Source organism: Talpa europaea (genome assembly GCF_964194135.1).
Source record: "Talpa europaea genome assembly, chromosome: 7".
Lineage (NCBI taxonomy): Eukaryota > Metazoa > Chordata > Mammalia > Eulipotyphla > Talpidae > Talpa > Talpa europaea.
The window spans coordinates 42,115,022-42,142,613 of NC_140074.1; the positions used below are offsets into that span (position 1 = coordinate 42,115,022).

At 37.4% G+C, this 27,592-nt stretch overlaps 1 protein-coding gene across 1 annotated transcript in view; it reads left to right on the forward strand.

The window, feature by feature from the left end:
• The window catches only part of RORB (RAR related orphan receptor B), a gene marked incomplete at its 5' end in the record, with an annotated part of 64,246 nt that overhangs the window by 26,007 nt on the left and 10,647 nt on the right, over positions 1-27,592 (forward strand). Inside the window, 5 exons of the mRNA XM_084238765.1 lie at positions 16,341-16,462; positions 17,948-18,080; positions 21,821-21,928; positions 23,629-23,739; positions 26,078-26,190. Of these exons, the coding sequence (XP_084094891.1) occupies positions 16,341-16,462; positions 17,948-18,080; positions 21,821-21,928; positions 23,629-23,739; positions 26,078-26,190 (587 nt within the window). The remainder of the gene's footprint in view (positions 1-16,340; positions 16,463-17,947; positions 18,081-21,820; positions 21,929-23,628; positions 23,740-26,077; positions 26,191-27,592) is intronic.

Below are 27,592 nucleotides of genomic sequence, written 5' to 3' on the forward strand. Positions count from 1 at the left end.
ATTTAAAAATATATTCTAATAGTTGTCATTGTTTCCTACCCCATAAAAGTTTATTTCAAGGAAAGGAAGAATGAAGAAATTGAAAATAGAAAGATGCTATCTGTAAAGAACAGATGCTGTCTGGAAAATTTAGGTTCATCTCTGAAGGAAAAATGTTATTGGTATAAACAGGAAAATTTGAGCAAGTATTTAAATTTGAGCAAGTATTTAAAGTGAAATACGTAGGGAGAGAGAAGCCGTCTGCAACACGGTTCCAGCTCTTCCTCTTAAGATAACTGGGAACAAGCCCTATGTAACTGGTATCTCAGTTTCCTTCGTTGTTAAGGCAGAAAGGTAAATCTGAATTCAAGAATTCTACATAGAAATAGTCTTAATTATTGGCAATAGAGTGTAGTCTGGAATGTTGTAGAAACTAAGAGCAAACTCTGACCCTTCTCCCACTGCAGTGTCTTCACATCCTAAGTTGTGGTATTCCAGAAGGTGTATCCACGGTGTGCTCTCTTTTTGACCTGTCGCGACTTTGTTTTACCCTGTTAAGCTCAGCAGTCTATTAAATGTTTAACCACTTGATCTCATTAACTGCACAAAAATATTGATAGAGGAATTCCCTTCCCGTGTAAGGGAATTGCTAGTGAACAGCAGCCTAGAAGAACTGAACAGTTTTTCTGTTACCCAGCTTCATGGCAGCATTATCATCATTTCATGAGAATGCTAATGAGAAAGAAACAATCCAGTTGACATTAAGTGAAAGGGCATTTGAAGGATCTGCTTTTGTTATACATCACTTCACTTCAAATTGCAGTTTCCAAAAACCTATTAAGGAGGGTAAGTGAGGACTTACAATCCTGAGGTCTGGAACTTTCAAGCCTTCCTCATGTCCCTCCTAGTTAGGTTGCTGAGAAGACTGCTCAACAACTGACTTCCTGGGTTCAAATCCTGGCTGTGTCTTATTATTTGAGCTGGAACAAGTTTCTCTTCCCAGTTCATTTATCTTTAAAAAGGGAAAAGTATTAGCTCCTAACACTTGGCTGTTGTAAAAATTAAATGAGTTAATACTGGTAAAACAGAGCAATATTTGGCACTCAGCAAGTCTCAGAAACTCTTAGCTGTTATTATTTGTATACCATGTGCTTAGTCACCTTCTCTGTCTAAACTGTGAGTAGGAGCCAAAAGCCTACGAGTGTTTTAAATAAAGTTGATGTGAACATATAATTAAATACATGCCATATGTATCTTGGCTACTTCTACCATCTGGTTGAGGAAGAAGGGATGTTACACAGTTCTAAAACCTGAAATGTTATTTCCTCTCTTTAGCAATTCAGCATGTGGCAGTGAGTAAAGACGCTGTTGACAAAGCAGCACCTGTAATGACATTCACAACTGACAAAGAAAAGTAAACATGATTTAACAAAAACATTCATCATTACTGCCATGCTCTTAACCTTGGTTTCTGACTATGTCACAGGTTCTTCACATACATTTAATTTTGACAAGCACGTTATAAAAGTAACAATATTACTCCCATTTTACAGATGTGGAAACAGAGGCTTCAAGCTGTGTCATGACTTTCTCAGCACCATCAGTTACTAAAGGAGAGAGCCAGGCTCCAACCAGGCAGTCTGACTCCACAGTCCTTTTGTTTATCTATTACCCGTCACCTGCTAAGCATTTAAGAATCACAAACTGTATTGTCAACCAACAGGGACAGTTTTTTTTTTTTTTAAGTGGAGTCACTCAATCTTTCCAAGAGGGCATGTTAAAAAGAAAGGGAAAAATGGGGACCACTGTTTGCTTTTATTCTACACAACATCTAAGTGCCTGTGGCTGCTATTAATTTCAAACACATGTGTAAAATCTAATGAAACAAATACTCAAAATTGTTGGGCAATCTTGTGCCCCATGCCCAAAAAGGAAAGTCTGGTAAGAATTCAGAAGTCAGTTTCTTTGAGATTCAGAAACAATAGGAAGTATTATGGAAAAAAAGAACTATAGCTAAGACTCAGGTCTAGGGAACCCTACGCAAGTCCCTTTTCCTCTCTGGTCTATTTGTCTATGAACTGAAGTGCTTGGACCCAATAATCTCAAAATTCATCCAGGTTTTCACATAGACATTGATACTTAAAATGAACTAGCATGTCTTTTTCTTAGTTTTTTCAAGGTACTATTAGTTATTAGAGATCACTAAATATGTTCTAAATTTTGGAGGTCTTCCATCAGACTTAGAAAGTTAATATTAGATTATCCAGCAAATTTAGCAGACTTCTAAGCCTTAACATGGACCTGGTTCACATTTTATTAAAACAGCAATGCCATCTAGTGGACACAAACTCCTTCTATGAGTGTGGAATGCAGGTACTTATGATAAGCCACAATAATGTGATACACATGTTGTTTCCTGCACCACCCAAAACATTGCCATTCATACACTAAAACACTAAGTCCATGATAGTAACATTGGGCAGATAGACATAGTGTTTAAGAACTCTGGTTCTGGAGTTGGACAGTCTGATTTCAAAACCTGATTGTGCCTTCCTTACCCCCTAGTCAATTTACCAAGTCTTTGTCTCAGTCATAAACCTAGGACAATAGCGCCTATTAGTGTGTGGATTAAATGAGTTAATATTCATTAGTTCTTAGGACAGTATCTGTCATGCAGTGCCTCATCATTAGTAGTAGTAGTAGTAGTAATATAATTAATATAATGCTATTGATCTCATAATAACATTGCTGGTTATTACAACTAGGAAGTAGTATAATTACCTACTTCATGCCAGGAAGCATCTTATATTTATTTCTCATAACAATCCTGTTATGCCTGTTATATAACTATTTGTATGACCATTTTACAGATGAAAACATTGGGGCTCAGAAAATGAAACATGCATCTGAATCCAGGCAGGTCTGAGCAATTTCTATCCATTCTTTTAACCATTATACTGTATTTTCTATTTCCTCCCATCAAACAAAGGGAGCCCCTCACACGCTAGTTGGCATTCTCACAGCAAAGCATACTGGGTGTTTGCTGCCTACCTGTCATCCTTCTGGGAGCTACAAGCGAGTTTATGGAGTGTGCATGCTGACATTTTGACTTGACTTGATTAATGAGCATTTATACTAATCTGGCTGATGGCAAACTGCCACAGAAAAGAACCCCATGCAGACAAAATAGAAAAATCTGACTTTATCACATTTTGACTCGGAGAGTTTGCAGCTATACCACACTAAAGAATTTTATAACATTACTCTTAGCTACTAAAAGTCCTGATCAGCTTCCTCTGGCTTCTGAGAGAACAATTAAATATATACAACCAGGTCACTGTTCTGAGATTGAGTCATCTTAAAAGCAGATGTTTTAAAAACAGGTTTTTTGATTAATCCACATAGAATACAGTTTTATAGTTCTGAAACTTTTAATTAAAACACATGCTTAAGAGCCATACAACAGCTATATCAATAATAGCATGCAGGTCTCAGAAAACTGGTTGTATGAACGCAGAAAACTGGTTGTGTCAGAATCGGGAATATTCCTGCTAGAAACAAACTTGTCATTCTAAGTCTGCACCAAAAAAGCCACAAACTTCCTAGAGTGGGACCCTGGAAATAATACTTGGTGTGTGGAGAAAAATATAGAAAATCCCTCCATATAGTAGCCAATTTAAGCCTCACTCCAGTGCCTTCAGGTGGGAAGTGAAAAATCATCCCATCGAGCAGATGAAGAAATCAGAAGTCAGAAACAGGCAGATATCTTCTTAGACCACAGAGTTAGTTGTGTGGCTAAGTGTGAATTCTCATGGAGATCATTCTGTATCCTAGACCCCCAGGCATTCGTTCAAAAGCATATTTTTGAAATGTGCCAGGCACTCGAGACAAGCAGACTATGGTTCTAGTTCTTACCGTCTAGGAGCCAGACATGAAAACAAATTGCAGTTCAGTCTATCATAGATATTAAGTCCTGGGCATAAAGTTACCACAACTCTGCTGAGGGGAGGGGGAAAAAGGTGGGGCTCCCTCTGAGGCATATCTCTTATCAGGAATGCTTCTTTCTCTAGTTTTGGGAATAGAAAACAAAATGTGGGTAAACAAAAAGAAAAATAGAAAACATTTCAGCAATTCTATCTCTGGGTTTCTCAAGCCCTTTCTTGGGCGGTGGGGAGGTCATGAAATTAGAGAAGAAAAAAAGCAAGCTACAGATGAATACTTATGCAGCATTAAACTGGGCTTAGCTAGACTTTTACTTCAAGCAGGCTTGGTGGATGTGTTATATTTTGGGGAATAAAATTTTTCAGTGGATAGTGGCAGGGAGGAGAGACTGATAAGCAGAGAAGGAAAATGGAAGCTCTATGCTTACTCCTCGCTATAGCCCTTAGGAGTTAGGGGATTCTACAGGACTAATACTCTTTATGAAAACTCATTTAAGCACCAAGATGACTGACAGTGTATCCATGAGGTACCAGACAATAAAACATTTCAAACCATGAAACTACATGCTTTGTAAAAGGGGAGATAGGGAACCATCAAGGCCATTTAGGGGGTAAATGGCCTTTTACATAGATCACCTGAGCTTGCTGTTCTAGTAAGTCATTTTCTGTCCAGATAAAGACAATCTTATGTGAATTTATAATCTTTAACATAGATTTAATTTCATGTTCCTTTTGTGTTATATTTATGGGTCCTGGGATTTTAACCAAAAAATAGCAATAAACTTTTTTTTAATTCACTGATCACAGAAATTAAATATTCATAGTTAGAGGAGATTATAAGAAGTGATTGAGCCAAGATAATCTAGTTCTTGTAATGTGCCCTTTTGTTCCACTAAGACAACATAGAAACATAGAAATTCTTAGTGCTGTATTACTTGGGAAATTTTTACAAAAGTTGGTGAAATTTCAATTGTTACTTATTGAGAACCCCAAGCAGGCTGTGGACTTAGGTTATGCCTTTAATGACAAATGCTTCTGTCTAGGCATATAACTACATGCATATTTAGATAAATATGCATTTATCTGTCCATACATATCCAACTACTCATTCAGAAAAGATGCTGAGAATAGGATTTAACTCTAAGTTATGTTTCTCCTTTGTCCTCTGATAGCACCAGTATTAAACACAGATAGGTGTTCAATTTAGGAACAACTGCTAGTAAGTCCTTAAAAAAGAATAAAATAGACTAAATTAGCGAGAAAAAGGCACTCAAGCTGTATGGTGAAAGGAAACTTTCATGTCTTTAGTTCTTCCTCTCCTGTCTTGAGGGACAATATCTTGTGAACTTCCATTGTCATCTAACCCACCTCACCATAACCACAGGGAAAGTACATTGAAATTAAGAGTCCTACTTGCACACACACTAGCCATGTGAACTTGCTCAAAAATTAGCTCAACTTTCTGAAGTTCAATCTCTTCAGTTCAAAAAAATAAGGTGATTAGGGCCTCCCCTGGTGGCGCAGCGGTTTAGTGCTAGGTTGCGAAGCTGCCTGCAGCCTCTGCAGCACCAGTTCGATCCCCGGCCACCAGCGAGGGTCCCACATGGCGCGCAGACCTCTCCTGCCGCCCGCTGCTCCCCTCAGCACTGTACTTTGGTCCTTCTGCCTGTTCTGCTCCCTGCTCTGGCTCTGGTGAATTCTCTCACCCTCCCGTGCTTCTGACTGTACCCAGTGCTTGTATAAATAAATAAATAAATAAATCTTAAAAAAAAAAAAAAAAACTCTTTAAAAAAAATAAATAACGTGATTAGACTAAATGACTTTGGAGGATGATGGCTTTCCCACCAGGGAGCTTCAGCTATGTGCACAGATACACTTTTGTTACAAACACTTCTGAAGGAGAAGCTTAGTGTAGTAGAAAGGAGGAGACTTACAGGCAACTAAAGAAACCTGAGAGACGCTGAAGCACTAGTCTATGACAGCAGCCATCCACACCACTCTCCCAAGGAGCAGAAACAGGAGCACATGTGGGACTTCCCACGAGGTGGAATGACCCTGTCCCTTTAGTAGTGAATAGTCACTACTAAATCATGACTGTACACCAGCCCCTTCTCTCCATCCATCCTCCTGGGGAAAAAAAAAATGAATGTCAAGGACAACCAGAGATGATTCAAGAGGAAAGTGGTGACCAAGCCCAAACCACCTCCAGTTCATATACTTTAAAACTAGGGTTAGCTGCTGTACACATAAGGCCTCGGGGCAACTCCTCCTGCCCTAACTGGCCCATTCCAACCTGATCACCTCCAAGCCCCCCTGAGTTAATAGGAGGATTGTACAATGAAGGTATATTCTTGACTTAATTCCAGGTCTACCCAAGTAACCCTTGGTCACTGAGAGGAATTCACTTGACTCCTGAAATTTTAATGCCATCTTATTCCTTGTGGCTCACATAATATCTCTTGAGGCTGCTAGTTCCAGATGCCTGATTTCTGTCTCAAAAAGGAATTCCGTGAGTGTGAGGAGATCAAGCTAATCAGCCTATTGGTCACATTCCTGGGACCTCTACTATGGTCACAACTAGAATATTAACCAGTCTATGCTATCAATTAATCTAGAACATCCTGGGACTAATGAAACTATAGTTCTTCCCAGGGATCATTCAGATCTTTATCTTTCCAGATATACTTTAACAACCTCACAAAGGTGGTCTAAAATCACCTGGTAAAATGTAGTAGGTGTTCTGTGTCATGCACAGTACAGTGATTCCTACAACTGTAGTAAATGACGTAATACACAGAAAAGCACTTTGTGACCTGCAATACTCTAAACAAATACAAAGAGCAATACACACAAATATGCACAGTTCAAGTACTTATAAACATACATATCTATTGTCATACATGCATGCATATTAGTCACAATGTGCTAGCATTCATGGGATTAGGTAAAACTTCTAAATCACCTTTTCAATTTTGAATAGAAATTGCACAAAATTGAACTTCCTCAGCGGGTTTTCCCTGAATAGACTAGTTTGAGATTAATTTTATCTCAGAATTTAGTATTTCATGGGATTCTAAAATCCACTCACCAAGAAAAAAGAAAAATGCTATTGAGGAGCAAGTAGAAAGCCAATTCCATTTTACACATGCAATTTCAAAAGCAGTAGTAGATATGATATATTCTACAGTAAGGAAGAGGAAATAAGTTTTCATGAGGCTTTAGCTTTGACTTGTCAAAGGAGGGAATGTTTATGCTTATAAGAAAGCCTCTGAAATAGCCCCCTCTGTTGAATGCATTTGAAACCATAGCAAGCTCTGACACTGGCTATCAGCTGGAGTTCTAAATCACTTTTCCCATAGATGGGATGGTTATGTACAGCTTCAGCCACATTTTCTAGCACCTATTTTGGGGGGTAAAAATGTCGTTACAGTTAAAATGTCACATGGGCCATGCAACACAGAAGCACCAATTTATGGCTGAGTTGATGGAGGTTAATACACCTTAGTGTCCTGAGCAAAGTATACAAACATGTTACCCGGTTCTCTACCCACCAGCACCCATGCTGGTGCAGTTCTGTGATGTTTAAGAAGTAGAAAAACTTGTTGGAATTCCTAACTGGTAAGACTTTCTATTGTTTATTTTATTTTATGTTTATTTTAGCATGTAAGCTTTCCTTTGGAAATATACCCTCAATACTAAGGAGGAAGAATTTACTATTTCAATTACAGCGCTATTTGTGAGGCCTATTTTGGAACTGCTATTTGGTTTCAGACAGGTTTGTTCTGGGATAATTTGGTACTAGACTATTTAGAAAGTACTTATTTTAATACATTAGTTAATTGAATGTGTTATGTAAGCAATCAAGTTACTTTTAAAAATTTAGAGTAAATGTTTGGAAATGTAAACATTGCCTCCAAGATTTCCTCTGAATTAGTTCTTCCTAAAGGTCAATACATTGACTAAACTTTCAGAAGGTGGGGAGAATGGGGCGGGATTGCTTCTCTTTAAATTAACAGTCAGTCCATATGTCAACAAAATCCATATGGTAAAAGTCAATCCTAGTGATGGCCCTGAGCAATTTTCATAATTAGTTTTGCATCATCTCTGACCTTATAGTTGCCCTTCGAGCCAATGTGTGGAAGTACATTTTTTTATTTTATTTATTTATCTATCATATTTTGTTTTTTTAATATTTTAATGAAGTACCATTGCTTTACATCCTTGTTAATATTTTGACAGTCTAGGTTTTCTCCCTCAGATCAGTCTCCTCCAGTCACTGTAGCTCTCAAAGCGTCCGTAATCCTACACCACAGTCCACTGAGCTCTACCACCTACCCCTCCCTCTGCCCTTCCAGATGCCTCAGATCTCTGTAGAAGAGAGGAGGAGAAGATTATAATGGGCAATGGATTACATTATTTTTTATTTGTTTTACGTAAAACTCTGCAAATGTGTTCAAGACTGAGAGCTACACTGTCATTCTCTGTAATTCTTTAGGACTTCTCCCTCCTGAGTTAAAACAAAGAGAAATTCCCATGTAGCCCTCAGACTCAAGTTGCCATGCTTCACACAGTCCTTAGAAAATGTCCCTACTGCCAAATCCTTCTGTAGTGTCAAGCCCAAGGACACTAAGACTTTAAGCTGTACAGTGACCTCCCAAAGGGCACAAAAATAAAAGACTCACAGGGTCTAAGTTGACTTCCTCTATTTAACAGTATAGCTCCCTCAGAAATCAACCAATTCTAGGACATTGAAATAAGTTGATCTTTTCTGATTGTTCTGTGAAGGAGTTCTTTTACTGAGAAACTTAACTTTGAAACGCAATGTTTTCATAATGATTCTTTCCCAATTTTGTTAGCTATATTGAAGAAAGGGAATTGTAATTTGCCCAAAATGAGACATGCACTATTGCAATAAAACAAGACATTTGTGATCCAAAACAGCTTTCCATTGTTAAATTATTAAGAAGACACCCTGTTAGTTACTTTGTTTTTGCCGCTCCTAATGTTTTTTCCTTTGTGTAGCCTCTGTTGAAATGCCAATGTTATATAGATTCTTTCAGTTTTTCTTTCTGCTCTACTTCCTGTTTCTTCTATTAAAATGGTTATCTGAGCTTCCTGAAATTGGAGAAATTATTAATCATCTTATTAATCTGTTCTTTGTCTCTTCCCAAATATTAATATTTGTATTAATCTGATGCTTTTCATGGTTTTTCTCTCTATCCATATTTCATTGAATTCTCATCACATTTTGGTAAGTTTTATAGTTAATAACAAAATCTTACATTTTATTAATCTACTTTTCTGAATTAACCTAAGAACATTTTGTTTCAGGTCTACATGAAGTAAAAGTGAGTTCTGTATTCTCTGATATAACTTCTGACAATAGGATTTGTAGGAAAAGGAAACTGGATGCTACCTTAGTCATTAGTAAGAGAGGAGTGAGTGGTTGGACCATAAAGCTGAGCTAATAAGTAACTGATAAGTCATTAATGCCCCCAAGTACTTCTTTAAAAGAATTTGAAGAACTTCAATGCTAAAAATACTTTCCTTTTAAGACTATTAGATGACTGTTTCCAGCTTAAATGTTATTAATGTTTTTTGCTGAGAGCACAATTCTATTTATGCTAAAAATAATGATCTCTAAATAGTGATTAAAAAAAACCAGAAAGGTTTTGGAATTGGCATTGTCTTCTCTGACATTATCATCTGTTACACCCTAGCCAGTGGTGTAACACCCTTGTTCTATTTAATGGCAGAAAATTTATAAAACTAGAGGTCTATTGTCAAAAAGACAAAATGTACACTTGGTTCAACGTTTCACCTTTCAACCAGTTATTCTAATACATTATAGTTATTGCCTCAGAGCATGGATTCTGAGGAATCTTGATATTCTGAAAACCTAATGCAGGCACTTAAATTTTGCCTTGAGCAAGTCCATAGAGATATCCTGGCATTAATTCAAAGTGAATCTGAATCCCCTAAGAATTCCACTTTCACACTAGTAGTATAAACTAAACAGAGAATTCAGCAGTTCTCTAGATCCTTAAGGCAAGTGATAAATTAAAAATTCATTAATCATTTCAATTGAGGCTGAGAGACAGTATCTTCGGAAGAATGCTGCTAAGTTAAAAAAAATCCCTTGTGGAGAAGAAGAATAAGGGGTACAGTTCACCAAGAAACCATACTTTCTCATGAAAAAAAAAAGAGGGGGAGGAAAAGGAATTAGGAAGCAACACTCTGTAGTGCTATATATAGCTTTGAGTCTCAGCTTTCTGGCCTTGGTACAGTTGGGCCATGGGTACTATTGGTAATAACACTGAAAGCAGCAGTTTTTAAAGATATACTCAACCTTCCCGGCTCCCAGGATGTGGGATTCTAATGAAACTACCCGTGCAATCCGTGTCTGAGACTCTGTAGCCTTTGGAGAGCGCCATTTGCTGAAATGTCTAGTGAGAGCTAAAATAAGCCCCTTTGGTGGAAAAAACCCGCTGAGTGGTTGAAATCAGAGCTGCAGAAGGTCACCTGCTATTTTAGTAGCTGCAAGCTGGTCCTCATTTTAAAACATTACTGTTATAAACAAGAAACTGTCACCTCACTTCTCATTGTACATATTTCTCCTGGAAATAAGTAGCTGTAGTCCTTTTTCTACATAGAATTTGGTAATTTGGGTGAGTTGCTTCCAAACTTTGCTTTGGAATGTGGATCAATAATACATAGGAAGTAATACAAATTACTTCTTTAAGTATTACTCAAAATAATGTTTTTACATTGTCTAATAGGATTGACCTTTAAAATTCCATTTATCTGTGTGAACTTTATCCCATACATCTCAGCCATCTGCAGATGCCTTGAAGAAGGACTTCCTTTCCACTTTTTTGATTTATTCAATAACATAAAGAAGATTGAAGAGATGGGGGCGGGGGTAAGAGAGCAGATGTCCTTCAGAATGTGAGAACGAAGAGATCCAACTAATTTCTGGAATTACTTATATATAGTCTATTTGGAAATGGAGGGAGGAGGTTAGTTCTCGTCCCAGGGTTCTTGAATTTTTGCACACATTATGGAGAATTATCATCAATTTTATTTCAGTTTTCCCTTCAAAAATTTAGTTTTCCTCTGTTTATGCTCACATCAAAAGTGGAGTCAAGATAGCCCTTAAGGCTTCTAAGAAATTATGACAGTTTTAACAATGTTTTTTCTATTTTCTCATCAAAAATGTTACAGAAGTATATTTACCTATATCAATTATTTTTTAAGCCTCCTTATTGAGGTATAATTGAGATTAAAAAACAGTACCTAGTTAATGTATGCAATTAAATGAGTGTGGAGATAATTATACATCCTTGAAGCCCATTATTTTTTTCATTTGAATCACAAAATATCATTTCTTTCTCATAAAGAAAATTACATAATACATTAAGTTACAAATCTATTAATTGATTATAAGTCTTGGGCTCCAGTGAAAGTAATTCAGGGTCAAAGTCTAAAAACAGATCTTTTTTTAATTTTATTTATTTATTCATACAAGAACTGGGGTACAGGCCAGAGGTGCTGAGGTGAGAGGATACAATAGAGACAGAGTGGAGAGCAGAACAGGCAGATCTACTGAAATGCACTGCTGAGAGGAACAGTGGGCAAGCCAGGAGAGATCTGCTGTGCCATATGGGTCACCTCCCTGACCAAGGATTGAACTCGTGCTGCGGTGGCTGCTTATAGCTTCATAGTGCTGAGAGTTACCCCTTGCACCACCAGGGGGGTACTAAAAATAGATAGATTTTATGAAAGAAAAAGTTACATACATATATTGAAGTATATATATATATATATATATGTGGAAGTAGAAAGGAGAGAAGAGAAAAATGAGGGTAAGCTATTTTTCATGAAATTTAAAATAGAAAATAAGGCTCATGGACATCAAAACAGTCTGTAATTACACCCCCAATTTTCTTGTCATCATCAATGCACACCTTTTCATGACTGAAAAGGAATGCTGGCTGGACTGAACATACACTTTTTCTCACTCCCCAATATCATTTTATTAACTATCAAAGCAGTCCATATACTGTCAGTGAGTTGAAAAAATCAGTCTCACTGAAAATACAGAGAATCTTAACTATTTAAAATCATTTTGATATCAACTTAAGAAAATTCTAGCCTCTTCCCTGCTCTCAGGAAGAGCAGAGTGTAGAGTCTATGGGCATTGCTTCTGGGGTGGTAGAATTTCCCAATAGTCAGTCATCTGGGTCCTATCTATTCCCATTGAACCCATTATCCCAGAAGGGTGTGTGCTGATTACTTCAACATGTGCTATCTGCAGCACAAGCCAGCTAAAGAATCTGACAAAAACTGGGCTTTGAGAAGCAACTGCAATCTAAGTCAGGTAAACGGATGAAGGATGTGTGATTGCCCAAAAAGATTCCATATACTTTGCTCTTTTACCGCAGTCTCTTTGTCTGGACTTTCTCATGTGGTTGGTCCCTGGAGAGGACCACGTTTGCTGTTACCTTTTCTATTTTTCCAGACAAGGACTCTTGAAAGTTCCTTTGGCTTTCAGCAGGAACCTGCATACTGTACTCTTTGTCTTTCCCTTTGTCCCTTCTTTTTAAATCCTTCTCCCCTTTTCACAACTGCAGACTCTCAGTCCAAGCAAACCACCCCCCACTGATGTTCATGCATCTTTCTGATCAACAAAATGAGCCCTCAGACCAAGTCTAGCTTTACGCTGTGGTTTACCCACATGAGTCTTGAGAGGGTCAGGTTGGTTTTTGCACTTGGCTCACCTTTGTACTGCACACTTGTAGAGAAGTAGACTACTTCTGCAACTTCTGTGCTGGGTCTTAGCCTTCATTGATACTTACACCTCTTATGTCAAAAAGCATTTTGTCTTTTATTTCTCAAAGAAGGATATGGGAAATAATTTTACATGTCTAAAGTGTGACTTCAAAACAATTGTGAAAGCTTAAGCTTTAAGGTCATCAAAGGACTAATTAAGCTTTCTAAAATCCTCTGTGAAATAAAGCAGAGGGAGGAAGGAAGGAAGAAAGAAAGGAATGGAGGGAGGGAGGGAGGGAGGAGAGAGGGAGAGAAGGGAAGGGAGGGAGGGAGGAAAGGAAGGAAAATTGGATGGATGGTTGGATGCATGGATGGATGGATGGATGGACATTTTCAAAATTATATTTACTAAGTCAATATTAGTTGAGCACCTACTATATTAAATGTTCTCTTCTCTCTCTCTTTCCCTCCCTCCCCCATATCTATTGGTCCTGTGCATCCTCTTTCATAATTGTCTTGAATTCAGCCCTTCTACCCCATTACTGTCATTCTTCCCTAATCCAGACCCTTCTCATATCTTGACTGAAGTTTACAATAGCCTGATTAATTTCCTGCATTGGCTAATGCAATCTCATTTTCTTTGCCATGGCCTTTCTAAAACAAGAAACTGATCATGTCACTCTCCCGCATCACAGCTTCTAATAGTTCTCTCTTACCTACAGATAAAATCCAAGTTCCTTGTTCTGGCTTACTCGCTGTTTGGTAGTCAATCACAATTTCCATCCCTGGTCTCATTTCTCCCTGACTCCTCCATGCACTCTGTGTTGCAAGCACACAGACAGCTTGCCAGAAAAGGCAGATTTGATTTCAAAATGTCACATGCTAGCTCTATAAAATTGGTCTAGAGTTGCTCACTCTTTCTGAACCTCACATATTTGCTCAGTAAAAAAGAAGTTGGTTATAAATGATCAGGGTTATAAAGATGTTCAGTTAATATCAGGAGCCATCTAAATCAGCTAGTTTTCTATCTGTGCTATTGTAGTGTTATTCTCTCCACCTGAGAATACATCTTTTTCTTCTCCATGTGACAAACTCTGGTTTAGATCCAGATTAACAGGAATCTTTTCTATGGCCATTTTGCTGCTTCCCCCAACTGAGTAAAAAACACTTTCTTCTTTGAGCTCCCACAGTAACTTAGGGATTGTGTTATATGCTGATATGATTTGATATGACATGACATGATGTGACATGGGATTGTAATATCCTTTGAAAAAGAAAATGCCTCTTTTTCATCAGTACCTCAACCTGGTATTTAATAGTTTCTCAAAAAATACATATTTATTAAATTAATATAAGGAAGTCGGCTGGCTCTCAGTCCAGTTCTTGAAGAGCTCATAGTCTTCAAGGACATGAAACAAACAATTCCACACAAATAATCACAGTGCAAATCTGACTCGACAAGGAGCTCTGTTGAAGGTAGAATCGAAGTGAATGGCAGCCAGCTCTTCTGCTGAGAAACAGGGAAGCAAGGAAACCTTCACCAGGAATGCACATCTGAGCTGAGTCCTAAAGCATACGTGTGAATTGAACTCCCAGTTTTGCTTACCCCACTCATGTCTTTATTGTGCTCATTGCTCATACCCTTAAGAACCCTAAACTTTGGTGGCACAAGGTCAGAGACTTCTTAAACTTTGTCCAGCCATTCCAGGAACTATCATGAATTAATAGTTTTCCATAATGCAACTTTGATGGCAATTTAGTCTTGCTTACAAACCTGTTGCCTATAAATTACTGGAAAACCAGCAAATCTTTGAAAATGAAAACAAACTATACCAAGAAAATAAAGATTTGAAAGTATAGAGCTATAAAAATCTTATGTTCATTATATATCTACTGAGGAATGGATATTTTTAGATTCTAAATAATTAGACTGCCCAAGTGAAATTGAAAAATGATGAACCATGACATACTAATCTATTTTAACATGATATATAGGTAATTCTTGCCCTTTTTTAAACATTGGGAGATAGGCAATAAAATTTTGAATACAGGATTTTTTAAAGAAAGAATTTTGTAATATGATCAGCAATGAAAGTCTGGAAATGTTCAGTGCATAGTGCTGAATCCCATAGAGCATAACTATAATCATAAGTTAGTATTTTGTACTATCTTCTACATCTATCACTTTTCTGATTGAAAAACTTGAACAAATATTGCAATACTTCCCTTATTCCAAAAGTAAATATCTCCATTTTCTGTCTTCATTGGAGTCATCACATGGCTTCCCTGATGACAAACCAACAATGTGCTAACAATGATAATCGTAGCTGCCATTTTTTCAAGTTATTACAATGTACCAAAAAAAGATTGTATGGAATGTTCATTACAAACTTAAACTCTTATTTTTTTACTCCCTACATCACTAAAACTCTATTTCACACCAGAAGCTTAGCAAGGTTAAAAAGTAAAGTTACCTAAATACTGTTGTGAGAGTTACCAACATACTGCTGAAGAAACAAAATGTGGCTATTTAGAAAAAAGCAAAAATGGTATTGGAAATGTCACAACCTGAAACAGGAAAAATTCCATTTCTATGAGTCAAGAACAGATTTTCAGCAGAAAATTTGGTCATCTTCATTCTCTTCACATCCCACACACAGAATTCCTGTGTACTTTAGTTTCCCAAGATGTCACCTTCTTCGTGTGTTCAAATAGCAGATGGGATTATGAGGGGACCTGCTACCAGCTCTATCCAATTTCAGGGGACTCATAGCAGGTTGTTAAGAAGAGAGCTTATGTCTGATTCTGTCTCTCAACTTTCATACTATCCACCCCCAAACTGATAAGTACTTTCCAGTACTTGACATAGTACCAAATACAACCATTTGGTTCCAAAAGCCGATTGGTTTATTTATTGCTTTTATATGAATTTTATGATTTTTTTCTCTTTTATTAAAAAAATCATATGAAAGATTAGAAAGGATAATATAATGGCCTCAGTAGCCAAACTTCAATAATATCAACTCAGGAGTCAATATTTTTCATTTATACCACCCTCCTAATATTAATTGTGTTAAATATCTTCGTGATTCCAGAGTCAAATCTATAGGAAGAATATCATTGATCAGAGAAGATTAGCTTCTATCCACATCCCTCTATTCTCTCTTTCCTCTATAAAGACCATTTTTAACTTACTGTTTAAAAAATACTTTTTTAAATAAGCAAATGCATTTATATGTTAATGCCCCCTTTCTGAGAGAAACAACGCAGGTCTGCTGATTTTCAAAATAAAGTGTTTGGAGGGTAAATGTCAAAACTGTTAGTGGACTTTTAGACCAAAAAAGTAAAACATGACACCTTACCTATTTTTTAAATAACTATTTGAACACTTTACAACTTGCAGTGTCCCTGGTTTGTTTTCAAAAAGAGTTGGAAAAGGCAGTAAATTTTCATTAAAAGACTGAAAATTGCAAAAAGGCAATAATGCATTTGCCTGGGGATTTTTAAATAGATAGTAGTATTAAAGATACCCTAATACAACTGGAGAATCTCCAGAATACATTCCTATAGTAAACACACTAAGAGTAGATATTTTTGAGCATGCTGGGATTTCTTTCACAACCCTTGACTTGATATTCTTTCTCATAGATCGAATTGCACAGAACATCATTAAATCCCATTTGGAGACATGTCAATACACCATGGAGGAGCTACACCAGCTGGCATGGCAGACCCACACCTATGAAGAAATTAAAGCATATCAAAGCAAGGTATTCTGGGAAGCTATGGAAAAGTTTCCTGTGGTTTCACTATCTCTGGCATTCTCAACCTTGGCACCACTGACATTTTGGGATAGACAATACTTTTCTGTGGAGATTGTCTTGTGTATCACATGGTATTTAGCAGCCTCCCTGATCTCTACTCACTAGATTCCAGTAACAACTCCCTTACACACTGTTAGCTGATCAAATTGCCAAATGTTCTCTGAGAGGCAAAACCACCCCATTTGAACCTCACTATTCTCTCTGAGTGACCAGGGAGACTGCCAAAATCAGATGATTTGGGGACATCTCATGGCTTCCTGGGGCCAGGCAAAGAGCAGTAGCATTTGGGAAATCACAGCAATAATAATAGTGACTGATTTTTACTGCAAAGAGAGGCACTCAATACGCTTTTTCTTGCCTTACATGTTTAAAAAAGACCAAAGATAGGTCAATCTGCCTGTTTTGTTTCCCACTCTGTCTCTGGTGAATCCTCTCACCCCCACACCTCTGGCCTGTAACCCCACAATTCTTGTATGCATAAAATAAATAAATCTTTGGAAAAAAAAAAAGACCAAAGATAAATGACACCTTACTCGCATTGTTATTATGATTTTACTATCACTACTTTATTTCTTTGTATCCATCACAAGTTTTAAGAGAAGGAATTCATTGTTGTTATTACTGCTAATATTCTGTATTCACATTATTTTATTTTGGGATTGAGATCTTCAATTGCAGATCTACCAGTAATGGCATTTTAATAAAATCTATGTGTATCTATATCTAATATAACATTACAATACACTGATTTTTCTCCTCTGGAACAATTAAATCTTACCAATTTTACACAAAAAGGAAACAGCATAGGAATTTTTATGGTCGATAAAAAGCATAATTAGCACATATTTATGCTTCTTATTCTATAAAGTAAATAAACAGTGTAGGATCAAAACGCATTTCTGGAACTCTATAGAACTTAAGAGATTGATTTATTTTGATAACTTTTGCTTTGAAATTCTTTGTATGCCAAAATTAAGCCCTGTGATTTCTGGGAAAAGACCACAATGTGAAAATGTGGTATGTTTAGTATCTGTCAGGTACACATAAAAATAACCTCGGGGAAACCTGTGAATAAAATCACTATTCTTCAGTGCAAGGGTTTATTTTTCTAAAATGAACTAAGCTTACATTTTTTTAGGTTGAGCAGAAAGAAGAAAAGTAAAAAAAGTGTAAAGGAACTATAAATATCTTCAGATACAAACTGCAATGTTCCCATTATTATAACCTCAATACTATGATAATTGTAGTGTAGCAAGTTTCAAATAGATCAAAACATTATCTTAGAAAATATTGTCTCTTTAAAGGGAATGGTGTAAATTCCCATCAAGGGTCCCAAGTGAAAGGTAAGCACCAGTAGGGCAAGCTTTCATATGTCATTGACTCTCCAAGTTGTTCTTTGCTCCACTCACATCTGTGTTTTCTCTCCTGAAGTCCAGGGAAGCTCTGTGGCAGCAATGCGCCATCCAGATCACTCACGCCATCCAATATGTGGTGGAGTTTGCAAAGCGGATAACAGGCTTCATGGAGCTCTGTCAAAATGATCAAATTCTACTTCTGAAGTCAGGTAAGCAAAGAGGAGGCTCATGGGGGGCCTATTTTAGACAAGGATGTGGCCAATCCTTAGCACTGTGTTGATTCTAGAAAATCCTCCTTCCAATCTATGGCTCATTTTCACCACCCACACTGTCAACCACCTCCCAAAAGGAAACTCTGTTATAAAAAATTCCCTGATACTTCAGTTCCCCTTTGAAGTCAAATACAATTTTGGTTATTGAAAGTGGAGCTATTAATTGCAGAGGTTGAGATACCCAGCTTGACAGGCAGAACAAGTAATTAGCGTGTCAAGGTAGCTGGATTGCTGAGCTGGCTCTAAAATGTACTACTTGCCTTCTGTGGAGGGAGAAAATCCAGGGTAGTTGCATTCTGCCTCCGTGGTCATTTCCAATCTTTTTAATGAGGCTAGCCTGCAGCCAGTACACATGGGGAAAACTCCCCGTCGTTCTAATCTTTCCAACCCCTCCTCTCACAGTCTCTCTGACACAGGTACAATCACTTAGAAAGTAGCTCCAGAAACTCTGCACATGATTAATTCTGCAGATGTTATTACCCAAACAGGGAAAATATTGTCTCCCTGGTCCTGATTGAAAATAGAAAATAAAAACGACCGTGGTTTTTAATCTTCATATCCTGGGATATAGTAACAATAATAAGATAATTTTATACACATAACATACATATGTAGGTCTTTGTTTACCTATGACATCCCATTTAATTTGGGGGGTCAGTGTTTGTTATTTCCATTTTATGAAACAAGAGGTGAAAATTCAGAGAAGTATTAAGTTCAATATCATGAAGCCAATAAATGGACCAAATAGAATATTTATTCTAAGCTGCTTTAACAAGTGATATAAGTTGATGCAAATTTTGACTCAAACATTAACCTGATGTATCACCTATTGCTGGGTAAAAATGACCCTAAAACTTAGCTCAGACAACAAAATTCTTTTATTTGCTTCCAAAACTATAATTTGAAGAGGGGTCAGCAAGAAATGGCTTGTCCCTGCACCAGGCAGTGTTCACCAAGGCAACTTAACTGCAGGGGAATTTCCTTTCAAACTGACTAACTCATGTGGCAGGCAATTTGTGCTGATTAATAGTCTAGAGTGCAGCCAGGGCTCTGTGCTAGAGATCTCAGGTCCTATCCATATGAGTCTCTCCATGGTCTTCTTGGACTTTCTCACAACATGGTTGTTGGTTTGAAAAGCTAGCTTCCAAGAAGACAAGGCAGAAGTGTATAGTATTTTTCTGACTTAGTTTCACAAGTCACACAGTATTAGTTCCACCACACTCTATTAGTCACGACAGACATGAAGGTCCACTTGGGTTCAGGGGTAGGAGACATGGGTTCCATAGCTTAATGGAGGAATAGTAAGGTTCTAGAATAGGATGTGAAATGAAAGATATCTTTGTGCCTCTCTTTGAAAAATAGAACCTGCCACACTTGATGTGTGACCTTGATCTAACCTCTAAAGATAGCAGTTTCCTCATTTGTAAAATATAAAGGAGAACTAAAAAAAAAAAAAAATAGATTCCAAGATCAGAATTGCAACTACAGTGTCAGAGGAGCTTCTGGCTATTCTGAATCATAGGTGTCATCTCTGGCCCATGGAATCTGAATCTCCTAGAGGGGAACCTGGTTTATTGTATTTGTAACTGAGTCCCAGAAAGAAAAAAAAAAAACTGTCTATGAATCATTTGAGTACCACTAGATCACACAAGTTTTTACATTTCTACCTGTCATAAAAATGTTAACCCTTATATGAAACTCTAATAGTAAAAAAAAAAAATAAAAACACTGTTCACTCATACATAAACTCTTGAAGCCTCATCTATATGAAGGGGCTAAAATTCACCTGAAAGAGTATTGCAAGGAGCAAATTAAAAAAAAAAGAAGAAGAAAGAAAGGGGCCAAGGAAAGTGCCTTCCTCATTGTAAATACTTAACTGGTATTTGTCATTTTTGTGAGAAAAATATAGTTTCAATTACCATTTGCAAGTTATCTCCTATGTGTTAGTCCTTGTGCTTGGTGACGTGTGAGGGAAGGCAAAGAAAAATTAGTAGAACAAAGGAAATAAAACAGACCTAAATATAAAATCACCCATGTGAGGCCCTGTAGTGCCAGGATGACCACAGAGCTGGTTCATCTATGATCTGAGCAGACTAGTAAAATTGCCCTGGAGCCCTCAGTGGCTTTCTCAGGCTTTTACTGAGCTTTTACATGTAGTGCAGCAACCAGTTACATGGCAGGCAGGGGTGCCGGGGGGCTAGAAGGCCAGAAGGCCTCCAAGCCCAGGCAAGTCTTCACTGTGGCCTTCTCTGGCTTTCTTCTCTCTCCTCTCTCCTGCCTCTTTCTTCTGCTTCTGCTTCTCTTGGGGAATATCTCAATACTGCTGCCATGGCCCACAGAAGTAAACCACACAGCTTACAACAATGTAATGACTGCAGGTGCCACATCAGGCAGGGCAATCATAATGGTGGGAGGGCAGAAAAGCCTGAAAACCATTTACCCTACAGGCCCTCAAGCAAATTTGTCACTTCTGAATCTGATTGTCACCTTCCAACACTCAGTGGCAGAAAAGCCCATTTCTCTAAATGTGGAGAAACTGCACAGCAGTTTCTGTCAATAAGTATTCAGAGGGGGAAACAAAGGTAGTAAATTCATTTATTCAATAAATATTTGATAAGTACCTACAATGTGCCAGGGACAATTCTAGGTCTTGGAGACATGGTACCTATGACTGCAGACAAGGGTCCTGCCTTCATCAGGCTGGCAGTGAACTCAGAGAAATGCTACATCCACCAAAGTTAAAGAAGCTCCTTCATGTTAGGACTTCTCCAAGCTTCTTTCTGTGAATATTGATTTATAATTCCATATAGAGAGATGATATTCAACATTTTGCCAAAACTTATTTGACGAAGAAGCCCTCGTTTCAAAGAACATCAAGTGTAATACGAGTCCCCAAGATACACACTGAAGGAGTCCTATTTAAAGCCATCAAATACAGGACCTCCTAGGTGGCACAAGGGGTTAAGTCTCAGCACTACAAAGAAATCCGCAGCCACCGCAGCACAAGTTCGATCCCCAGCCAGGGAGCTGACCCACATGGTGCAGCAGACCTCTCCTGTCTTGCCCTCTGCTCCCCTCAGCAGTGTATTTCAGTAAATCTGCCTGTTCTGTTCCCCACTCTGTTTCTGGTGAATCCTCTCAAACCCTGCACCTCTGATGTATACCCCAGTTCTTGTATGCATAAATAAATAAATCTTTAAAATATATATATATATAAAACCATCAATGCTGAAATATACATGGCTATGTTCAAAGCAGAAGCAGAGAGCAGGTTCTTCCAGCAGCAAATTTCCTGCAAAAGTTAATAGACTAGATTGAACCTGCTTCCCGGACTGTCATCAAATGTAGATTTAAGAGTTGAAGCTGATTTTAATATTAGTAATAAAATAGAAAGAACTGTATGCTTTTTTAAAATGTTGTTGCTCCTCTCCATTTTAATCACCTTTATAGTATATTTTATCTTTAATTCTTCATATAAGCATCAAGAGAACTTTATTTTTATTTTTTATTAGGGAAGGAATCTTGAGTTTTTGTATGTATGTGTCTATGTTTCTGTGTGTTCTGAAGTTTTTGGAAGTCTTTCAACTCTTTATTGCTGCACATATATGTATGCTTTATATATATATAAATATATAATTATTTATATATATATATTTTTTAAATTTTTTCCCTCATAGGTTGCTTGGAAGTGGTTTTAGTGAGAATGTGCCGTGCCTTCAACCCATTAAACAACACTGTTCTGTTTGAAGGAAAATATGGAGGAATGCAAATGTTCAAAGCCTTAGGTAAGTTTTCCTTTGTTTTCAATGCAATTTTATTAGCTACCATTAGTTTTTCCACTCAGATTGTAAGTAGTAAATGAAAAATGATTCTTTAATGTGAGTCTCATTATTCCAAAAGGATTCCACCAGGTGATCCTCCAGTGTTTCACCTAATTCTCCGAATCTTACAATTGGACATCATCCTAATATGGCAGAAGGAGCGAAACTTGAGCCCTATTGAGGCCAACCATGCCTCATTCAGAAACGAAGACGGATATTTTCTAGTTCATTTCTTGTAGGAGCAGCTTTTCTTTTACCTTCTAGTTTATTGCTTCACAAAGTATATTATATAGATCACTAGTGGTCCTCAGAGGTTACTTAAGTTTCTTATATAAATTTATAATCATTAGTTAGGACACTGAAAAAAGGAGCCCCTTTACTTGTTTGTCATCCAGAGAAGGGCTTGCTTTTTGTTGGTTCATGAAATTTTGGAAACACAGGTCAAATGGGTGGCAACTTGTCAGGAATGATCCCCAGGCCATTCCTGTGGGAGGACAGGGATAGAGTCCATCCCTGTTTGGAATTGTGTATCACTCACATTCAGTTGTCAGTGCTTGGCGTGGTTAAGAAGGACATTAGCAAAGATGGGCTGAGGCCAGGAAAGGTTTTAAGGATTGATAGTGCCATCTGTTCCATGTCTTGCCTGTGGACATCAAAGAAGGCCGCTGCCCTTTCACCTTCTGTGCTGTTAGTTGATACAGCAGCCAACAGCAAGCCCATCAGGGCTGCAAGGTTATCCTTCTGCAGTTGATATACATCCATGTCATCTCCAAGGCTAGATTTTCAAGAAAGGAGGAAAACCCTTGGCAAGCAACTTGGGTATATTTCCAGCTTCATAAAATAAACATTTATCAGGATCAGTGTAGAGATGAAACACTATTTTGCCAAAATTTACAATGCCTAAGCAAATTGACCTGCTAGTCATTCATTAGAAGATAAAAATAAATGAATACTAGCTCCTCAATCAAATTTTCATGCAGTTTCCAAATTGAAAAATACTTGTCTGTGTTATATAAAGAACAGTTAATACCTCAGTTTGAGGCCACTGTGTATCTTCCATTGCCAGGTTAAAGTGTGATTAATACAGACAGCCCTCAGTCCTAATCCATAATGTTTTAGGTTTCCTGTGAATGCTAACCTTATACTAAAGTTTTCCCAAATTACTTAAATTTTTCAGTTGGAACTAGGTTCAAATTTAAAAATTAGATTCAGGTTATGTATTCACAGATGTCACAATGGGTACACATAATTTCTATCTGCCCTCATTGATAATGTTAACATTCATTACTTGGTCAAGATGTAGCCCAATTTCTTCAGTCTATAATTACCACTATATCACCTACTAGAAATATCGTGCACATGCATGCACCCACAGGCATAGTATACAAATCCTTGAATGACTTCTTTTTTAAGTGCTAACATACAAATGCAGTTGTAATAACTTTGTTAAAGTAACATTGCTTAATAGCACCATATGATTTAGAGGTACAGTTTCGCACCTCTTTGGATATATATTAACCCCCTACACCCACCACCAAGGCACCCATAGTCCTGCACTGCATTCTTTGTGCCCCTCCCCCCTTTGCTGCTTTGTTATGGGATTTTTTTACTATTGCTGCATTCTGTTTAAGTATTTTTATTTAATTCACTTTTTTTTTAAATAGGTTCTGATGACCTGGTGAATGAAGCATTTGACTTTGCAAAGAATTTGTGTTCCTTGCAACTGACTGAAGAGGAGATTGCTTTGTTCTCCTCTGCTGTTCTGATATCTCCAGGTAGGGAGATCTGAAGTCTTTGCCTTTCTTTCCAAAGCTGTTTTACTATTTCTAACATGGACTACACCTGCCTAAGTCAAGCTGCTCAGGAGAAACTTTAAAGAATCATATTTTCTCTAGTAAACTTTTGATAATTTTGGGCAATTTATAGTAAATAGAGGGCCTCCCCGGTGGCGCAGCGGTTGAGCACTGGGTTGCGAAGCTAACCGCAGCCTCTGCGGCGCCGGTTCGACCCCCGGCTGCTCCCCGGCCACCGGAGGAGGGTCCCACATGGCGCGCAGACCTCTCCTGCCGCCCGCTGCTCCCCTCAGCAGTGTACTTCGGTCACTCTGCCTGCTCTGCTCCCCGCTCTGGCTCTGGTGGATTCTCTCACCCTCCCGCGCTTCTGACTGTACCCAGTGCTGGTATAAATAAATAAACAAATAAATCTTTAAAAAAAAAAAATAAAGTAAATAGAGACTAGATCTCTTTTGTTTGCCCTAACATATTTTTCAGTGAGATAGGAAAAATTAATCTCACCTCTAGTGGTATGCCTTGACATGCCTTCCTAGCTGTATGCACCAATAATACCAATCTCTTCATTTTTATCAGGCTTTATTTAATTATTGTTATGTCTCATAAAGACTTTTTCATTGGCTTCTGTTCTTTATTTAGCCAATTTATCTGAAAAAAATGGAAATTCATTATCACTTAGAATGTTATTACTAAAAGTTTCTTTTGTGGTTCTGTCTGAATCAAGTTAATTCTCTGGGCTTTTTTTTTGGTTTTTTGTTTTTTTAATTCAAGAAACTTTCCCAAACCTGAAAACACACAAGTAAATACAAGAAGTGACAGGAAATATTTATTTCTGGTAGCAACCACATGCCAAATAATTTTCCTCCTAACATTTTCTCATCTCAATGGATTATTCCCATTGAGTATACTTAGGTAAAAGACTAGTTCTAAGCCTGTGGTCTGTGATGAGGGAGGTGGTTTCACTCTGATTCCTACTTACTCAAAGGATTGCTGCAAAAGTCATTGTCCTTGTGAGGTATGTTTGTGTTAAGTTAGTAAATACCTAGCAGCAAATATTTAAAACAGTACACATCAAATGTAAACAATCCATAAAGATAACTGTCTCACAAGGAAGACTAACCTCTTACTTATGAGTTAAAAATCACCTGAAAAGTTTAACCTTTTCTAGAGAGAACATGCACCATCAAATTCTGTTGGATATGACATTTGGCTTATTCTCTAGAGTGGGGAACCTTCCAGCCCTGGGAGCAGACCCACCTTCAGGCACACATTCAGCAACTCTAAATACTTCACTTGCCACCATGGCCTGGGGTTATATTCAAAAAGAGAGGGAAGAGCTATTTGTGAGCCTATGTGGGTTCCCTCTCACACCAGACCCCACTCTTCCCCTCAGTTCTTACCATAATGGCCACTTGTTTATTCAGTTCCAAAGAATTTAGGGAAGGGAAAGGGAGGGAAACTTAATTTATTCTGATTGACAATTGCCACTGAAGACTTTTGTGCTCAGTTACGTAAGGGGTTGCTTAACTGTTGGCTAAACTTGCCCTTGTCCTGTCTAGGATTACAGAATTGAGTTTCTCACCTGACCTGAACTGTGTTCAGAGGGATCATGGCCAAGTTCTTTTCCATGAGTATTTGTCAGTCTTTGGGGACTCTAGGTGTCTCTTCATAGAACCTAAGGCATTAGTGTTGGGCTGAATTTTGTCACTGTGGTGTATAAAGCTTCAAGGGAAGAAGGAAGAGAGGAAAGGGAAGGAGAGGAAAGAAAAAAGAAAGGAAAAGAGAAAGAGGGAGAGGAAAGGCAGTATTATTCTATGTACCACTTGAAAAATTAAATATAGAAAGAGTACTTAGGAATAAATTTTTGAAATTCATTCCTGCTTATACTATATAAATTATAACATAGTGTATAAAAGGAAAGGAGGGTCCTGAATACAAAAAAAAAACTCTATACAAGAAATTTTCTTGAATTTTATAATTCATTTTATTCACAAGTAATGAACCTTTATATTGAAAGAAAATCTCAGTATATATCCAAAAGGTTGAGATGCAAATTATCACAGACAATAAAAAATGAGTTTATTTGCACCATATGCCTTTACCCCATCTTGATTTCCAGTATCAATGTATTAATACTGGAAAAGAGCATTGCTGTCTTTACCTCACCAATAAAATATTTAGGTTTTACATAAATAATCACATATCTTCAGGAGAAAGTCAGAGCTAAGTAATTTGAAATGGGTCTGAAACTCAGCCATGTGTAGGTGACACTAAACAAAGTTTACATTCCCTCTCCGCTAACCTAATTCTTTTCCTTTGTCAGATCGAGCCTGGCTGATAGAACCAAGAAAGGTCCAAAAGCTTCAGGAAAAAATTTATTTTGCACTTCAACACGTGATTCAGAAGAATCACCTTGATGATGAGACCTTGGCAAAGGTAGGTCCTCAGATCACAGACCCACTATCACCAAAAAGAGAGTATAGTGAGCAAAAGAGAGCTACTCATAAAGCAAAGGACAGTTCTCAACAGCAACAATTCCTGCAAGTTACATAATTTATGCAAAGGTGCATAAATTTTGCATCGCCCATTTTACTTTTTTATTTTAACTTACAGATTTTTTTTAATTGAGGTCACAATGACTTATAACATGTATATGATTCAGGACATTAGGTCCACACATCACCACACTACATCCACCACGAGAGTCCCTTTCCCCTCTGTTCCTAACCCCACCTTTCCCCTTTAGTAGCTGAATGCTGAAGTCGTATTTCTAGGCTTTGTTTTGGTTTAGTACAGGTTGCTTTGTTTTGTGAAATCATCCAGCATCTGTCTTTCTCCTCTGACTTATTTCACTTAGCATAATCCCCTCCAGCTCCATCCATGTTGTCACTAATGGAAGAGTTCATTTCTTATAGTTGAATAATATTCCATTGTGTGTATGTGCCACATCTTTTTCATCCATTCATCTGTCATTGAGCACTCAAGTTGTTTCCAAAATCTGGAGGTTATGTTTTGAAAGGGAGCTTAGTAAGTTATAATGGATCGAGAGGAGAATGACTTTCTAAGAGAAGGCTGGTTTTGGCAGATCCCCAGGAATAGGAAAACAAATCAAAGGAACTGAGGGTTTTTCCTCTGAGAACAATAATTTATAGTAAGGAAAGAACTCTTCAAAATGTATATGTGAAGGAGAGGAGACTTTATGCTACTTTCAAGAGTCCAGTCTGGGCAAAATTTAAAAGCAGTTCATTTTTTTTTAAAAAAAATAAGGAGCTGTAATGAAAATAGTTAGGGGGTTAGACCACTGTGTGAAGTAGCAAGTTCCCTGTCATAAGTTGTGTTATAATAGACAATTTTTGGTTTCCTTGAGTATGTTATAAATGGCAGTTCTACCTGGAGTAGATTAGACTGAAAACTTGGAAATTTTGCTCAATTCTAATATCGTCATGTAAGACTTGCCCTAAAGTTCTTTCAAAATGGGAAAGCATGTCAGAGGCAAATTTTATGCAACACCCCAGTCAATTTATTGATCCAGCTTAACTGACAATAGTGATTTTTAAGAAGAATATGGAGAAACAGTTGTTGACCAAAGTAAAATGATCATAAAAGAAGTAATTTTCTAATGATGGATATGCAGCGTTATTTTAAAATTTAAACTATCTTTGATTTCTTAAGAACTAGAATTTTTAGAGGGTAATAAACTAGGAAATGGAGCTTATTCTTGTTAAAGATGATAGAAATCCTACTCTTTATATTTTTATCATTAAAACCCTCCCACTTTGCTCTTGAAGTTCTTTTCTTTAAAAAAGTGGGAAAACTATTTGAAGATACTATCAGATTT